At 49.9% G+C, this 18,711-nt stretch overlaps 1 protein-coding gene across 3 annotated transcripts in view; it reads right to left on the bottom strand.

Moving 5' to 3' along the window:
* The window catches only part of LOC144714233 (Tetratricopeptide repeat (TPR)-like superfamily protein), a 37,186-nt gene that overhangs the window by 15,144 nt on the left and 3,331 nt on the right, over positions 1-18,711 (bottom strand). For 2 of the 3 annotated variants that reach the window (XM_078588927.1, XM_078588926.1), the window contains exons 2-8: positions 10,029-10,064; positions 2,430-2,586; positions 2,227-2,345; positions 2,069-2,143; positions 1,477-1,570; positions 1,261-1,379; positions 95-165 (exon numbers count right to left, since the gene is read on the bottom strand). In XM_078588927.1, the coding sequence (XP_078445053.1) occupies positions 95-165; positions 1,261-1,379; positions 1,477-1,570; positions 2,069-2,143; positions 2,227-2,345; positions 2,430-2,586; positions 10,029-10,064 (671 nt within the window). The remainder of the gene's footprint in view (positions 1-94; positions 166-1,260; positions 1,380-1,476; positions 1,571-2,068; positions 2,144-2,226; positions 2,346-2,429; positions 2,587-10,028; positions 10,065-18,711) is intronic. The other variant, XM_078588928.1, reaches the window with a different exon arrangement.

The following is an 18,711-nucleotide window of genomic DNA, read 5'->3' as shown; positions in this document are numbered from 1 at the left end:
GTGGTATAGATGGCATGTGATTCACAAGTAGAAATCTTAGTGGAAACGAAGAAAAGGAAAGTTTTTTTTTTTGAAAAAGGAAACTAATGCATACCATATTTCTAAGACTTTGTGGAAAATCTCCACAGCGGCTGAAAAATCACCAGAACGTGCAAGAAGTCTCCCCTGTCAACTTGAAGATAAAGGAAAAATCAGTGAAATAATTGGTGCGCATTTGGGCGAAACTCTTTTCAGTATTTAGATAACACTGAAAAGGACAATTCTCAAGAAGTTCCAGTGTCTTAAACCGGTGACCAAAGCTACATTGGAACTGGAACTCAAATCCTTCTCCCTAGATGATTAGAAAAGCTTAGAGGGTCGAGATCTTTTGGTCACTTATTTGGCAGAAAAGGTCAATTTTGCATAATTTCTAGAGTTCCACAAATATAAACATAAATAATGTGGAGCACCCTCTTATGGCATTTTCTACCCTGTTGGGCTTATATCTCCTTTCATTATCAATCACAATTTCGATGCACTAAGTCCAATAGATATTTCTAGGTCCGTTTTACAACGTAGGCAAAAGCACAATAACATCAAGAAATAAATAAAAGGCACATAAGAGATGGATATTTCTTGAGTGAGGGAGATACCATTTGGAAAGAGGACTAACATATAATAAGATTTAGGAAAGACTTCAGATTAGGTAAGAACGATCAGCTGAGATGAGGTAAAACGTCGTATTTCTTATTTTCTCATTGAATACTGATAGGATCCTTGAGAGAGGATCCTCAACCTATCTAGGAGTAGTTTTGTCATGTAGCCCATAGGGGCATTTCAGTCATTTGGCAAATATGTATTTCCCTTAAATAGGGATGCCCTTCCTTTAGGAGGGCAGCCAAGAAGAAGAAGAAAGAAGTACTCTTGTCTCCCCTCTCCTTGTCTAGGTCTGGTCTCCTTCTCCCCCACAACGATCCCCTGCCCTCGTGATCGTCTCTACTTCACCGCGTCTTCAGGCGGCTCGTCCTCGGCCGATCCCTACCCCCTCTGCTCGGCCTCCTCTCTGATCCTTCCCGTTTCACCTCTCTGGCCCGGGAATTTCTACCTTATCTCGTCCTCTACCGTCCTTCCGATATGAGCCTAGATCCAGGTTCGTATCAAATACTGCATTTATTTTATTTTCGTAGCGAGTTAAAAGCACATAAATTGAAAACTTTCCTGGTCAAAATATCCAACAAAAAAACAGTCTCCAAATAAACAAAATAAGAAGAGAACTTCTACCTGTATCCGATATTTATCAACTTCAATGGGCATAAGAGACCCTAAACTTCCAGAAATGATCTCTAACGCAGCCCCATATTTACCTTGCCGCTCCAAAATGGAAATATACACGAGAAGGGCTGCACAATCATTTGGAGGAACTTATGGCACAGTTAATAACATATGAAAATTTTCTTTTCCATTGTGTCCCAAGAACTTAAAATGAAGGAACTTTACCTTCAGGTTCATGCAAACTGAATGTGGCCAAATGCTTCTTTAGTAAACCCTCTGAAAGGGCCAACAGCTTGTCACCAGCATTGCCGCATGACACCTGCTAAGAACAGAAGGAAGAATTGCCATTAGCTCGAAAATAAGCACTGAGGGAACGGATTTAACTCTTCACGAATGCTGCAAACACGCATCAGAACAAGTTTATAAGTCATCATCATAGTCATTGTCATCCAGAACTCATAATCGTCGTCATCATCCTAGTTGCAGACCAATGATGAGATCTCATAATCGTCATCATTATCCTGGCTCAGACTAATGACAAGGGTGATGACAATACACCATCATTTCATCATCTCGAACACGGAAGAGAAGCCCACAGCTGTTGGCAGAGATCTGCCTCTGCATCATCATTGTAATCGTCCACCATTAAGAAGACAATTATGAAAACGATAAAGATTTCATCATCGTCACAGACGCGTGACAATGACACTTTCATCGTCATCATCCTGTCAGAGATGAACAGCTAGGACGCTGATGACTTGTTCTCTCCTAACTAATCGGAACAGGAAGAAGGAGAAAAGAAGTAGGACGGCCTGACCTGCAACTGAATGCTGCAAACAGCCCAAAGCAAGAATCTTTCTTCACCCACAATTTTGTACATTTTGATGGCTGTCTGGCAAAACAAGTAAGGAGCTGATAGTTAAAGGTTGCATGATATTGTTCCAGCCACTGAAAAATTATTGGATATTTTCAAACCTGTTGTTGCTTGACATAGGAGTACTCGTGAACATAGCAATTAAAAAGGCCTATCATGAGGTCCAGATTATTCGGATACTTCCCACAGGCATGTTCATAACAAGAAGTCGCTAAATCCACTGAAAAAATTATACGTAGATAAGTGAAAAACTTTCGATGAGATAATAGACGGAAATTTAAAGAATATCATGGATGTCACTGACATCGATTGAGTCGTTGAAGGACCATCTGTAGAGTGCTGAGGGTGAGATCATCCATTTGGGATATGTCACTTGAAAGCAACTGCTCTCTCGCACTCACACAAGCGTTTAGTGCCTCATCAGGCTTTCCCATCCGTTCCAAAACAAGGGCTTTAAGAGCCTGAGACATTAACGCCACAGAAACCCAGCAAGGTCAAGGAAAGACGCAATGCAACTTCAATCTCAAATTAATTTGCTAGAGTCTGCGGGACAATTAGAACAAGAATGAATAGGACAAAATTGAAAAAAGCAAAAAATAACGAGCCAAAACATCCGACTCAAGAGGAAAATATAAGCCAAAAAGTACGTCTCAACTGAAATTTTAAACTTCAATCGCTCATATACTCGTTTTGTGGTACTCGTAACCATATTTTATGTTGTCAGTGACAAAACTCCACGCGACAGAAAGTCACATTAGAATTCTCACTAAAGGCTGGCCCGAAAATAGATTATAATCAAAGAAAAAATAGAACTGAGACGACTTAAGAGTCAGTTTCTTTCCAAAAAGAACGTGAGAGTCATATAGATAAGGCTCTCCTCAAGCTCTATGTTATCCTATGTCCTCCTTATTCCTATTCCTAACTCAACCCATTAGGGTTTCTACCTAAAAACACTTGTAATCCTGTTTGTTGGAATAGCAAGTTTTCTTTTCATCTTCACATGGTATCAGAGCCAGGTTTCTTGGCCCTCCTCATCGGCGTTCCTCCGGCAGACATTGGCGTTTTTCCAGCAGATATCACCCGATCCAGCAGACTTCTTCGCGCGCCGACTTCTGGCGGATTTCTTCGCACGCGGACACCCGATCCGGCAGACTTCCGGCGTTTTTTTCTGGCGGCCTTCTTCGCGCGTGGACACCCGATCCGGCAGACTTCTGGCGCGTTTCCGGTGCTTTCCGGCAGACTTCTTTGCCGGTCCTAGCTGCTTGGTCCCTTGCTGCTCGGTCGTGTGGCTTGTTTCACACGCCCTTTGCTGCTTCGTGTGGCCTTGCTGACTGGATTTTTCTGCTCGACTGGAGACCTCCTCACTTGACTGGCTGGTCGACTGGAAGTACTCCTTGCTGCCATCTACTTATTTGCGAATTCAACATTTCAGCCATCCATGGAAAATCCTGAGATTGTTGATCATCCCGAAGCGCATACCTCAGAAATCTTCACACCTCCTGCACCGGGGTCGTCTCTTGAGCCGGGAAATTGGTCTACTACGTCTGGATCTTTTTCTCTGCCCAAGATGCCTCCAGATGGGGTGTTTACTGGCTTCAACTTGCTTCAATGGCGCCAGTATGTTCAGATTACTCTCAAAGGTCGTCTGATGCGTCATTTACTTGAAGATGGACCACCCCGGACAGATTCCAAGTACTACGACTGGCTGGATGTTGAAGGGGTCGTTCACCGTTGGTTACTGGATAGTATTTCGCCTACCATTAAGGGTGAATTCTTGTCGCTCGAGTCGGCTCGGGCAGTGTGGGAAGCTGCCCTTGAAGCATAACATCGCCACGTTGTATGAGCATGTGCATCGGGCTGCCAACCTACGCCAAGGGGACAGATCTATTATGGAGTATAGCACGGAGCTTATGTCCTTATGGAATGAGATTGATCATTATATGCCACCTGATCCTCATTCCGTGGACCGAAAGTACACTCTTCAGCTTCGGGTCTTCCAGTTCTTATGGGACTTAACCCCGAGTATGAATCTCTCCAGGCTCAGCTTATTCACCGGGAGAAAGAGCTTACTTTCAAAGATGCGCTTCGTAGTGCTCGGGTTGAAGAATCCCGTTTCCGGCAGACTCAAACCCCGGGTTTGGCACTTGCTGTCCAGTCGCCGGCACTTGTTACTCGACCTCCGATGACAACTACTTCCACCGGAGCTCCACCTCGTGGTGTCCCTACTCGGACTGAGGAATATCCTAAAGGTGACCCTTCGCTCTTCTGCAATTACTGCAAGAAGCGAGGTCACTCGAAGGAACAAAGCGCATGCAACAAAGCAATCTTGCTACTGTCGCATCTTCTGCTAGTCAAGTGCCCCAGCCCGGTCAAGTACCTATGCCGTATGGTCTTCTTCCTACCAACGCCTCGGCTACCAGTTTTACACCTGAGGAAATGGAACGTCTCCGGCGTTTGCTTGACTCTCCAGTCGTGGGCTCCTGCTCCTTCGCTCACGCAGGTACGTCCACCATTCTTCCCATCCAACCGTCAACTCCTTGGAATTCTCCTTCATCCTCCACTTGGCTCCTTGACTCGGGTGCCACTGCTCACATGACACCCAATCTGCGGGCCTTTTTGACTTATGAACTTGTTTCCGGTTTTTCCAAAGTAAAAACTGCATCCGGTGATCTTCTCACTGTCGCCGGAATTGGCCGTGTCGCTCTTTCTTCTTCTCTGATTCTTCCTAAAGTCCTTCATGTTCCTCGCCTTGCTCACCATCTTCTCTCTCTATCCAGTCTTGTTCGTGATCTAAACCAAGACATTACCTTCACTCCTAATACCTGTTTTTACCGTGATAAGGTGTCGAGGAGGATGATTTCCATTGATGAGGAGCATGAGGGCCTCTACCTTGTTCGACCTCCTTCGTCCTCTCTCTCTGTTGCGGCTGCTGCTGTTTCCCTTTCGGCGTCCCATGAACGTTTGTGGCTTCTCCATCGCCGCCTCGGCCACCCATCTTTTCATACTCTTTACCGTTTATTACCAAAACTCTTTCACGGTCATTCTGTTGATCGCTTTGTTTGTGACGCTTGTAGAATTTCTAAACATCATCGTACGACGTACCCTATTTCTTCTTCTCATCCTACGTCTCCCTTCTCCCTTATTCATACCGATGTATGGGGACCAGCTCCTGTCCACAGCACCTCTGGAGCTTGCTGGTTATGCATTTTTATTGATGACGCTACTCGCTTCACGTGGGCCTATTTATTAAAACAAAAATCAGAAATATCCCTTGTGATCCCTCAGTTCTACTCTCTTATCCACACCCAGTTCTCTACTCCCATTCGTCGCTTCCGCTCCGACAATGCCCGAGACTATGTCAATTCTACGTTAACCACGTTCTTCCAATAAACAGGCATTATCCATGAAACCACTTGCCCATACACTCCCCAGCAGAATGGTGTCGCAGAACGCAAATTTCGTCACATCTTTGATACCACTCGAAGCCTTCTCTTTCACATGCATGTGCCCAAGTATTTCTGGGGCGAAGCCGTTCTTACAGCAATTCATCTCCTCAATCGTCTTCCGTCCCGGGTACTTGATCATTCTACTCCCATTGACCGTCTCCAGCAATCCTTTCCCCATCTTTCCCTTCGAACCAATCTTCTCCCGCGTGTTTTTGGGTGTGTTTGCTTTGTCCCTAACCACTATCTTGGTCGTGACAAACTCGACCCTCGTGCTATCCAATGTGTATTCGTCGGCTACTCTCCCACCCAAAAGGGTTATCGGTGTTATCATCCGCCTTCTCGTCGATTTATCGTTACCAAGGATGCCACCTTCGACGAATTTACCCCGTATTATTCGTCTTCTTCTCCCACCTTCCCTTCCTTAACCCCACCGTCGGATCCTCTTGAATTCCTTATTTTCCCCCCACCCCTCGCGTCTCCACCGACATTCCCTCCTCCCTCGCCAGTCCCTTCTAATGAGTCACCACCAGCTCCTCCCGTGGATCTGTCATCCTCTGTTCCTACTCCTTCTCCGGATTCCTCACCTGATCTTACTGAGGATCTTCCCTCCGTCCCATCAACTCATCCAGAGGATACCCCCTCTGCTCCATCCCTTCCCCCTTCTAGTGCTCCTCTCCCAATACATCGCTGCCCTCCCGAAAAACGGTATGGTCTCACTCTCGCTCGTCGCAAACCCCGTGCCCCCCCCACTCCTACAATACCCTCCTCCTCCTCCACCCCTCCAGAACAGTCCTCCTTAGCCATCTGGTCCGGTCCTCGCCCCTCGCCATTATATCCCTTAACTGCTTTTGTCTCCTCCCATCGCCTCTCCCCATCCTTCCACGCTCTTCTCACCTCCCTTGACTCCATCTCCCTCCCGAAGACGGTGGACGTTGCCTTATCGCTTCTTCATCGGCGTCGGGCCATGGAGGATGAGCTCCATGCACTCGCTATGAATGATACCTGGGATCTTGTTCCCCTCCCACCAGGCAAGCACTTGGTTGGCAGCCGCTGGGTTTATGCTGTGAAGCAGCACTCTGATGGCTCTAATGAACGGCACAAGGCCCGTGTTGTGGCGCAGGGTTTTACCCAGAAGTATGGCATCGATTATCAAGACACGTTTGCTCCCGTGGCTAAGATGAATACCGTTTGAATTCTCTTGGCCTTGGCTGCAGACCGTGGTTGGACCTTGCAACAGTATGATGTCAACTGAGGAGATCTATATGGCTCTACCTCCTGGGTATGCCTCCTTAGTTCCTGCCACCTCGAGCTCGGTTGTCTGCCGATTGAAGAAAGCTTTATATGGCTTGAAGCAATCTCCTCGTGCTTGGTTTGGTCGTTTCACTATGGCCATGCAGAACCGTGGATATCGCCAGTGTAATGGCGACAACACTCTCTTCTACCGTCATTCCACGTCAGGGGGAGTTGTTATCCTTCTCGTCTACGTGGATGACATTATTATCACGGGTGATGATAAGGACACTATCGCCCAGCTGGCTGCTTATCTGTCCTCGGAGTTTGCTATTCGTCATCTTGGTCCGTTACGGTATTTCCTTGGGATTGAAGTGGCTTACTCGTCCAGTGGGATTTTCATCTGTCAGCGTAAGTATACGATGGATCTTCTTTCTGAGCTTGGCAAGGAGGACTCCAAGCCTATCTCGACTCCAATTGATGCAAATCATCGACTTGGTGCTGATGAAAATGAAAATCTTGCTGAGCCTGGACAGTATCGAAGATTGGTGGGAAGACTGCTTTATCTCACCCACACTCGCCCTGATATCGCGTACTCGGTGGGTGTTCTTAGTCAATTTATGCAAAATCCTCGAATGAGCCATCTACATGCTGCCTATCGACTTCTCCGTTATTTGAAGGGGACGATTGGCCGTGGGCTTCTGTTCCGCCGTCACAGTGGTCTTCGACTCGAGGTATATACCGATGCGGATTATGCAGGTTCAGTGGTTGATCGCCGGTCTACCTCCGGGTACTGCACCTTCTTGGGAGGCAATCTTATTACTTGGAGGAGTAAGAAGCAGACGATGGTCTCTCGATCCAGTGCTGAAGCTGAGTTCCGTGCATTAGCGCATGGTCTTTGTGAAGCACTTTGGATCACCCAGCTCCTTAGTGAGCTACGGTGTCCAATTCCTTCCCCGGTTCAGCTGTTCTGTGGCAACAAATCAGCTATCAGCATCGCTCATGATCCCGTCCAGCATGATCGTACGAAGCACATCGAGATTGATCGACATTTCATTAAAGAGAAGCTGGAGTCGGGAAAATTCTGCACGCCATATGTACCGTCATCAGATCAGCTTGCAGACATCTTCACCAAAGGGCTTCATGCTCCTAGGTTTGAAGAACTCTGTGTCAAGCTGGGTGTGGAAAACATCCACGCCCCAGCTTGAGGGGGAGTGTGGACATTATATTTCCTATGTTATCCTATGTCCTCCTTATTCCTTTGCCTAACTCAACCCATTAGGGTTTCTACCTAAAAACACTTGTAATCCCCGTTTGTTGGAATAGCAAGTTTTCTTTTCATCTTCACAAGATAGTGAGTTTTTGAGAACAAGAACTTCCAACAAAAAGAATGTCAAATCACTACATGTCCACCAGCTGGGAAATTAAGAACCAGGGAAAGTGATAAGTACTTCAGCAGAGCCTATCAGAGAAGACGGTTCAGAAGAGCAGGAACCGTTACAACAGACGACAGCTGAAGCGTCGTCCTTCGGGTTATAAAATAATACGCAGGGGCAAAGGGGGAAGTAGAGTTGTTTTCTCTTCATCTCAAACCCAGTGCAGGCGCAGGAGCTGGAGCAGTCGGAGGGAGTTCCCGGCGGCCAGTTGGGGATCTTCGGATCTCATCTTTCCTTTCTATTATCTTCTGTTCATCAAACATTTGGGACATTTGTCTCTATTGAACTTCGACGGGAATCGTTGTCTGTTTCGGATCGTTATACTGCGGCTGTCTGATCGACGGTATTTTTCCTCCCAGTATATCAGAAAGCCTTCCACAAACTCAAACTAGGATGAAGATAGAGACAGAAATAATAAGGACACTGCCGAATTGGCCTCCTCGCTGGATTGGAGTCCCTCCAAGCTCCACCATACTTCCACTAATTCTGGTAAGAAATGCCAGATGATTTTCTTTGAGGGAAGATCACTGTTATTTATAGTGCAATGAATTCCCACCAAAATTCAATAGGGGCCTGCACGTGCCTCCCGCCACGCGCGTGCTCTAGTGAAGAACTTCTTGAGTAGGTTTGTATCACATCATCACTGATAGATGACCATCTCCAAGTGTGTCAACAATGTTATTAGGTATTAAGTACAACGTAGATGAGGTTCTTAGTCATCTTGTAGTACCTCAAAAAACATACAATGGTTCAGAGCAATGCAGAGAATACAACTTAATAGTCATATCCACTGATAGAGGAATATCCACAAGTGCTCCGGTGACATCCTTAGGTGTTAAGTATGACAGAGATGGCATTCTTCATCATATTTTTTTTTTTTGAAACAAATTCTTCATCATATTATAATTACCTCATAAACACACAATCATTCTCGTGAGGGTCTCACACATTCATACCTGGAGAAAAGGAAGAAGAAGAGAAGTCGTCATCTCGCACGTGCCACGTCAGACGACACACGAGAAGAAGAATAGGCGGGAACCATGCCAATTAATAAAGTGTTGGAAACGCTTTTTTGGTTAAATTAAGTTGTTGTTTTCTTATTCTTCTAAAACCCTAGCCACCATAGTCCATCAGCAGAAGTTCATCATGGTATCAGAGCGACCTGGGAGCTTAACGATCTGAATCTCCAGCAGATCTGTCTGGCATCTACTCGAGCTAACAATCTATTGCGACGAGGCAGAGGTGAGCAGGTCTCGTGAACCTTGAAGGGTCCAGAGTTGACTCTACAAGGTTAGTAGAGAGAGGGAAGACAGCACCAAGACAGCTAGAGCTTGGCGACGGCGATACAGAAGCGACGGCGATATAGTAGCGACCCTTTTATAGTTCAAAAAAAAAAAAAGTAGAGAGAGGAAAGACAGCACCAAGACAGCTAGAGCTTGGCGACGGCGATATAGAAGCGACCGTGACCAAGGACATTGAAGCTGACCCAGGTGAAGTGACAAGTCAGAATTGATGGAAAAATCCGAAAATCCAAGAATGGATAGAGCGGAGCTGGCGACATTCAGCCAGGTACTCTTCCCTATTGTCCCTGAGGTGGTTAAATTTAATGGCTTCAACTTACTTGATTGGAGTCAGGATATTGAACTAATCCTTGAGAGTAAGGGATTAGTCCATCATCTCAAAGAAGAGATAGACCCAGAGAGTCCAAAGTATAAAGCCTGGAAGAAGGAGGATGCAGGTGTACATGCATGGTTACTGGGCAGTATGGCTGGAGATCGGTTCAGGAAATACCTGTACCTGAAGATGGCTAAAAGCATCTGGGATCACCTGCACAAGAGTAATGTAAGAAAAAGTCATGCCTGGAGGATTTTTGAGCTAGTTACTAGAACAATCACATTGGTGCAAGGAGAAATGTCTGCTGTAGAGTTCGCAGAAGAACTTCAGGCAATCTGGCGAGAGATTGATCATCTCAGACCGACCAAGAATCCAGAGGAGTGGCAGGCTACACTACAGGATCATATGTTTAGATTCCTTATGGGACTAAACAAGGAATATGAAGGACTCCGAAGTCAGATTCTCAACTGAGAACTGTTAGTGTGGACTTATTATTATTATCACTCTCTCTCTCCTACTTACTCTCCTAGGGTATAAATACCCTCCATGTAACCCTTTGGGTCCTTATGTCATTCTGTTAGTCATCCTTCTTCTCCTCTCCCTCAACCCTTCTAGGGTTTCACATGGTATCAGAGCCCTTGGGCATCTGATACTAGGGTTTGACATCGCCCTAGTTCCGGCAGAACTCCGGTGAACCAAGGATCTGTTCGATCCTGCAGGAAGGGGAAACCCTAACTGCAATTTTGATCGACTGCTGGTTCTCCGACGAAGCTTTCTGCCAACGACCGCCAGCCGCTGCACAACCAGCCCGCACGCCAGCCGCCGCGCAAACAGCCCGCGGACCAGCCGCCCGCACAGCCAGCCCGCGGACCTGCTGCACGAACAGCCGGCCTGCACGCCAGCCGCCGAGCAGCCAGCCTGCGGACCCGCCGCCCGCACAGCCAGCGCGCGGACCAGCCGCACGAGCAGCCAGCCCGCACGCCAGCCGTCGAGCAGCTAGCCCGCGGACCAGCCGCCTGCGCAGCCAGCCCACGGACCAGCCGCCCGAGCAGCCAGCCCGCACGCCAGCCACCGAGCAGCCAGCCTGCAGACCAGCCGCCCGCACAGCCAGCGCGCGGACCAGCCGCACGAGCAGCCAGCCCGCACGCCAGCCGCCGAGCAGCTAGCCCGCGGACCAGCCGCCTGCGCAGCCAGCCCGCGGCCCAGCCGCCCGAGCGGCCAGCCCGCACGCCAGCCGCCGAGCAGCCAGCCTGCGGACCAGCCGCCCGCACGGCCAGCGCGCGGACCAGCCGCACGAGCAGCCAGCCCGCACGCCAGCCACCGAGCAGCTAGCCTGCGGACCCGCCGCTCGTGCAGCCCGCACGCGGCCCAGCCGCCCGAGCAGCCCGCCCGCACGCCAGCCGCCAAGCAGCTAGCCTGCCGACCAGCCGCCCGCGCCGCCAGCACGCGGACCAGCCGCACGAGCAGCCAGTCCGCACTCCAGCCACCGAGCAGCCAACTCTGTCGCGGCAGACGCGACGACACTCCTCCCGTCTCCGGCAACTCCACCACGGATGGGCCGCGAGTACCCCCGTCGCCAACGACGTCGACGACTGATTTTTCGGACGTTGACTTTCAGCGGGAGCTGCTGTCTCACAAAGTGGTTCATCCACTTCCGATGGTCCCGGAGTCGACACTCCTCCGCGCCCGAACATCCTCTCCTGGCGCGTTTCATCGAAACAACTCTCAAGGCCCGCCAACTGTTTAAACACGGCATTGCCGCACCGCCCACGCCGACCCATCCGTACTTCGCTGCCTGGGAAGCCGAAGAGAACTTCATCATGGGCTGGCTGTACATTCACACCCTCGCTCCCGAATTCCGTGACCGGTTCCCGCATCGGACTACTGTGAAGGGATTTTGGGACCAGGCCGCCGCCTATTGTGGTCGTGATGGCGACAACTGGCGTCTCTTCAGCCTCGTTCAGCGCGCCAACAGCCTCCGTCAAGGACAATTGTCCATTTCGACTACGCATTGGCCCACAAGAAGCTGTGGGAAGAGGTCGACTATTACCTGCCGACTGACGACCGCCCCTGCGTGTCCTATCAAAACACACCGCCTCCGGCTCCTGGGATTCCTGAACGGCCTCAACAAGGAATACGATGACATTCGTCGTCGAGCACTCCACCGACGAAGGCCTCCGTCGATTGATGATCTCGTCAAGGAACTCCAGGAGGAGGAGAGCCACTTCCAGCTGCAGGGTTCCTCTGCCGAGCCTTCTCCTGATTCGACGGCTCTTCTCACTCGGCAGTCTACTTCCTCCTCCGCCTCTACTTCCGACCCGCCGGCCTCTGCAGTGGTGTGCAACTACTGCAACAAGCCCGGTCACCGCAGTCGTTTCTGCCGGCGTCGCAAGCTAGATCAAGAGAAGAAGAAGGCAGCCGACTCGAAGGCGATGGTCGCCGCCACCTCGTCCGCTCCTGCCAGCAGTACCTCCCCGTCTCCCATGGATCAGCTTCAGGCCGACATGGCTCTTCTTCGGGAACAGCTGGCCGCTATGCAGTCCCAGTCCTCCGCTCACTTTGGTGGTTTCGGTGCGTTCTCCTCTCCGGTGTCTGATCAGTGGTACTGTGGTCATACGGCACTTCACTCACCTATCGTCTCGGATACAACCTGGGTACTTGATTCGGGGCTACCGACCATGACCCGTTCAATGACCGGTTTGTATCCTACGAGAGGCACAGTGGGCGTCGTACAGTTCTCACGGCCGGTGGCGGGCGTCTTCGCGTGGCTGGTATCGGGGCAGTCTATGTAGATGGCCTCGGTGTCGTCCGCAACGTCCTTCATGTCCCCGACCTGCGAGCTATCCTCATGTCACCACAGCGTCTGGTTGATGATGTCTTCTGTTCGTTCCATCTCCAACCTGACGGCATGTTCCTTTCTGACAAGGGGGGGCGGACTACAGCCATTAGACGGGAGCACAGGCTGCTGCTGTTGGATGATGGGGGTCGCTCGCAGTGCTTCTTGGTACCTCGTGGCCTCCGTCCGATTGATGAGCAGCGTCGTGCCCGACTTCACTTGGCCCACCAGCGCCTGGGCCATCCTCCCTTTTCTACTTTGAAGCGACTCTTTCCTTCGTTGTGTACTGGACTAGATCTTCAGACAGTGGTTTGCGAAGCTTGTCAGTTGGCCAAGCATCGCCGGTCTACGTTTTCTCCATCTACGTCCCACACCTCGACGCCGTTGTTTCGCGTTCATAGTGATGTTTGGGGACCGGCCCCGCAGGCGAGTCTGAAAGGCCATCGATATTTTCTGATCCTTGTTGACGAGGCTACCCGCTACACATGGACGTATCTGTTGGCTGCGAAGTCTGAAGTTTCGGCCTCGGTCCGGCATTTCTGCACCTTGGTCCAGACCCAGTTTGGACGCGGCATCCAGCGCTTCCGGTCGGACAACGCCCGCGACTTCATCAATGCCGATCTCACCTCCTTCTTTGCCGAACGGGGAATTCTTCACGAATCCTCGTGCGTGGCGACACCGGAGCAGAACGGCATGGCCGAACGTCGCATCGGCTATGTCACCTCGACGGCCAGAACTCTCTTGGTGAACTCTCACGTGCCATGGCCATATTGGGGCGACGCGGTGTTAACGGGTACCCAACTCGTCAACCGCATTCCCTCCGATGTCCTTGGGTTTCAGAGTCCCATCGATCGGCTGACCGCGGCATTTCCTGGTGTTCCTCTTCGGACCGGCCTCCTTCCTCGGGTCTTCGGCTGCACCGCCTATGTGCACGACACCTCCCCCACTCGCACGAAGCTCGACGCTCGTGCCCTCCGGTGCGTGTTCGTGGGTTATGCCTCCCTCCAGAAAGGCTACCGGTGTTATCATCCGCCGTCTCGCAGGTATTTCATCTCGGCAAACGTCACCTTTGCCGAACATGAGCCCTACTTCGGTGACACCTCTTCCCGCCTCCCGTTGGATGAGGTTCCTGTGGCTCCCTACTTGGAGCCCGTTCCGTGCGGAGCCCACTGCTCCCTCACCATCCACTCATGTTCCACCTCCACTTGACCTACCTCCGGCTCCCGTGGCGTCGTCTCATGAGGGGTCTTCGGAGCTCTCCTCCACTACCCCATTGCCCCTTCCGGCAGCCTTGCCACCTTCCTCCACCCCTTTGGCGGTTCTGCCACTGCCGCCCGCATTGCCTCCACCCGTGTCTCCCTCTTTCCCGGTGTGTCGTCATCCACACCTCTCGGGAGACACCCTCCATCACTCCATCTGCGGCTTCTTCTCCTTCCCCTCCCGGTGAGCTCGCTCTCTCTCCCGGAGAGGGGTCCTCTTTTCCCACGTATGCTTCCGCTCCTCCGTCGGACGAGTCCTCCCAGCCCCCTCCCGATGATGACGATCAGTTGGGTTGGCCTATCGCCCTTCGGAAAGGGGTCCGCGAGTGCACCCGCACTCCGCGGTATCCCTTGTCCCACTACATCTCCTTCGACCGGCTGAGTACTCCCTACCGGCTGTTTCTCACTCGCATCGAGTCGGATCCTATCCCACGCCGCCTAGCCGATGCTATTGCTTCTCCTCATTGGAAAGCGGCGATGGACGAGGAGATGCAGTCCCTGCTCAAGAACCACACTTGGGATCTCGTTCCCCTCCCTCCGGGCAAGAGGGCGGTGGATTGCAAGTGGATCCACACCAAGAAGCACCGTGCCGATGGCACCCTCGAGCGCTACAAGTCGCGTCTTGTGGCCCGGGGGTTCACTCAGTCTTATGGCGTGGACTACTTCGAGACGTTTTCTCCGGTGGCGAAGATGGACACCGTCCGTCTCCTCTTGGCAGTGGCCGCTCATCTTCACTGGGTCATCCGGCAGTTCGACGTGAAGAACGCCTTCCTTCATGGCGACTTGACGGAAGAAGTGTACATGCAGCAGCCTCCGGGATATGCCCTCGGCCCTCCTGGCACCGTCTGCCGACTGCGGAAGTCCCTCTATGGACTGAAGCAGTCCCCGCGGATGTGGTTCGGCCGCTTTTCTTCTGTGATGAAGGCCGAGGGCTACACCCAGAGCAACGGCGACGCTTCTCTCTTCTTCCGCCATACTCCCGCTGGTGTCTCCATCCTGGCGGTCTATGTTGACGACATTCTTATCACCGGCTCAGATTCTGCAGAGGCTGGTCGCCTTGGTGTTGCCTTGGCCAAGGAGTTCGAGATCAAGGCCCTTGGGCCTCTCCGCTACTTCCTCGGCCTTGAGGTGGCATACGCCCCACGGGGCATTTTCGTGTCTCAGCAGAAATATGCCGTTGACTTGCTGGCCCTGGCGGGCATGACGGAGTGTGCGCCAGTGAGTACTCCCATTGACCCCAACGTGAAGTTGGGCACGGGGGAGGACTCACCACCGGTGAATTCCTTCCGGTATCAGCAGCTGGTGGGGAAGCTCCTCTATTTGTCGCTCACCTGACCCGACATCAGCTTCGCCGTCAACCTCCTCAGCCAGTTCATGCACTCACCACGCGAGATCCACCGCCAGGCAGCATATCGGTACTTGCGCCTCAAAGGCTGCCCGGCAAGGGTTGTTATTTCCTTGCAGCACGGATCGACAGTGAAGGCGTACACCGACGCTGACTTTGCTGGATCAATTGTGGATTATCGTTCCACTACCGGGTGCACGCTTTCTGTTTGGCAGTCTAGTCATGTGGAAGAGCAGCAAGCAGGACAAGGTGTCCCGCTCTAGTGCCGAAGCCGAGTACCGAGCACTCGCCGATGGGGCCTCTGAGGGCCAGTGGATTTACGGGATTCTCCATGACCTTCGTGTGGAGTATTCCGGCCCGATCCACTTCTACTGCGACAACAAGTCGGCGATTGCGTTGGCCAAGAACCCTGGCCAGCAGGGAAAGATCAAGCACATGGAGCGCAACCGCTACTTTTTCAAGGAGCGTATGGACGAAGGGATCTTCGACCTTGACTTTGTTGCTTCCGCCGATCAAGCCGCGGATGTCCTCACCAAGGGACTGTCCCGGCCTCTCCTTCAACGTGCAGTGTCCAAGCTCGGCATGGACGACGTCCATACTTCGCTTGCGGGGGGGTGTTAGTGTGGACTTATTATTATTATCACTCTCTCTCTCCTACTTACTCTCCTAGGGTATAAATACCCTCCATGTAACCCTTTGGGTCCTTATGTCATTCTGTTAGTCATCCTTCTTCTCCTCTCCCTCAACCCTTGTAGGGTTTCACAAGAACATATCCCAGATTTGGAGGAAGCCATTCAACTTGTAATCGATGAGGAAAGGCAAAGGGCTTATGGAAATGACAAAGATGAAACAGGAGCAGGACTCACGGTGAAGACGAAGCAACAGCAGAAGGGCACATCAGAGGGCCAAATTATAAAATCTCAGAAAAAAAACAGGGAGATGAAGCTCCAGAGCAGAAACGGCAAGGAAGTAAGCAGCAGGGTAAATTCAACCTATATTGCTCTTATTGCAAAAGGAAGAACCATACTAAGGATAACTGCTGGATTCTGCATGGTCGTCCTCCAAAACCTGCACAAGCCTATGTCTCTGATGCTAGAGAAAGTGAATCAGATGATGAAGCAGAGCAAGAGCAAGCCCCAAAAAGGACTGCCTCTTAGATTACCGCTGAAGACTATGCTACTCTGAAGGAAGTATTTGAGAAGCTCAAGACCATGATAAGCTCTACATCCATGGCTCGAGCTGGTGAGCTACCTACCTATCCTGATCATATTTTATCTGACTGGATATTAGATACCGGTGCAACAGATCATATGACTCCCTATTGTTCTAAGTTTCATAATACTCCGTGTAAAGGAGACAGAAGGGTGTTCATGGCAGGGGGAGAGGTCCTTCCTGTCACAGGTATTGGGGGCATAAAAATAAAAGGCCTTGGGCTTATTAGACATGTTCTACATGTCCCTGGCCTCAAAGCTCAACTACTATCTCCACAGAGATTTGTCAGAGATTTGGATCTTATATTTTCCATAACACCTGACAATGTGTTTGTTTATGATAAGTGACAAATTGAAGAGAGGTCGAAGAAGAGAACGAGAGAACCAGGAAAGAAAAAATTTCTATTCAAAACAGTTAAGTTCATTTGTTACAAAACTATCGTTTTTTATAGCAGCCGTCTAACGGCTAGTTTAACGGCTAGAAATTACTAGCCATTAGACTTAGTCGGTGGGTCCCACTGACGCAATGGACTTATAATGGACCCGATAGATCTCTTCTAGTCTTGTATCACTTTTTCTTGGGCTTGGGCCACTTTCCTTATATTCCAAGTGTATCCTTAACAATAAGGCACAGAACCGAAGGACTTCACCTTTTAAAGTAAAGAATGGGCTCTTGTATGTGAGCAGTGAAGGTCGTGGAGAGCCTGCATCGTGCTACACTACACAAGAGCTAAAGGAGAGTGGACGGATGGAGCAGATCAAGTTGAAGCATTGTCGTCTTGGACATCCGTCATTTGAGTTATTAAAATATATGTTTCCAGTGTTGTTCAAAGACTTGAATGTTGTTGAGCTTTACAGTGATACATTTCAGTTTGCCAAGCATAAACGTGCAGTGTTTAATGGAAAAAGTAAGCGAAGTGAGATACCATTTGCTCTTGTTCACTGTGATGTGTGGGGTCCATCATGTACAACAGCATTAATGGGTGCAAGATACTTTATTGTATTTATTGATGATTGCACACGGCTAACATGGGTATATCTATTAAAATCCAAGTTGGATGTTGCTGCAATAATTCAAACATTCTGTCACATGGTGAAAAATCAATTTGATACTGCCATTAAACGACTGAGTTTGATAATGCAAGGGACTTCATTAATGAAACAACCTCCAAGTACTTCAAAACTCAAGGGGTAATTCATGAGAGGTACATAGGTCATGTGTATACCCCACAACAGAATGGAGTAGCTGAGAGGCGCATTGGTCATGTGACCACTACTGCCAGATCACTATTCATTCATAATGATGTGCCCAAGCGATTCTGGGGAGAAGCTGTTTTAACAGCTGTATATATAATTAATTGATTGCCATCAAAGTCATTAGGCTATAAAAGCCCTGTGGAGTTAATGATGAAATTCTTTCCCCACGCTCGGTGGAAGACAGATCTTAAACCCAGAATATTTGGCTGTGTAGCCTTCGTACATCTGCACAATCCAGAAGACAAGTTTAGTCCAAGATCAGCTAAGTGTTTTTTCTTGGATTACTAACTTACACAAAAAGGGTACAAGTGCTACCATCCTAAAACAAAGAAATTCTTTGTGTCAGCAGATGTGATGTTTCATGAGAATGAAAGTTATTTCAAGGCATTACAAGGGACTTCTACCGATATATATCAGCAGGTAACTGGAGTCAAGGACAGTGGTAGCCAACCACTGAATGATACTGAAGCAGGCGATAGATCAGTTGAAGAAAATCTGAATTCTCAGCATGAAATCTGGGAAGGACCTACAATTGACAATCAGACTTCTCAAGCTCTCCCAGTTTCTCCCAGCAGAGAGGAAGTTGTAAATGAAGCTGACAACACCATGGGAGCAACAAATGAGATTGAGAGTGAGATAATAGTGGGAGAAGAAGATGAAAGTAGTGGATGGCCAATTGCTCTGAGAAAGAGCCGAAGACAGTGCACCCAAGGAGTGAGATATCCACTTGCCAATGTGGTTGAATATTCTCATCTTGGACAGGACTATCAATCCTTTATTGCAGCCATCAATTCAATCCCAATTCCTTGGACTTATCGGGAGGCAATTAAGGATGTGAACTGGAAGACAGCAATGGACACTGAAATGGAGGCATTAATCAAGAATGACACATGGGAAATTGTTCTGACACCACCCGGCAAGCGTCCTGTAGGTTGCAGATGGGAGCTTGGAA

Source organism: Wolffia australiana, chromosome 17 (genome assembly GCF_029677425.1).
Source record: "Wolffia australiana isolate 7733 chromosome 17, ASM2967742v1".
In the NCBI taxonomy this organism is placed as follows: Eukaryota; Viridiplantae; Streptophyta; class Magnoliopsida; order Alismatales; family Araceae; genus Wolffia; species Wolffia australiana.
Note: the sequence above shows the minus strand (reverse complement) of the source record. Positions and strands in the feature narration are given on the sequence as shown.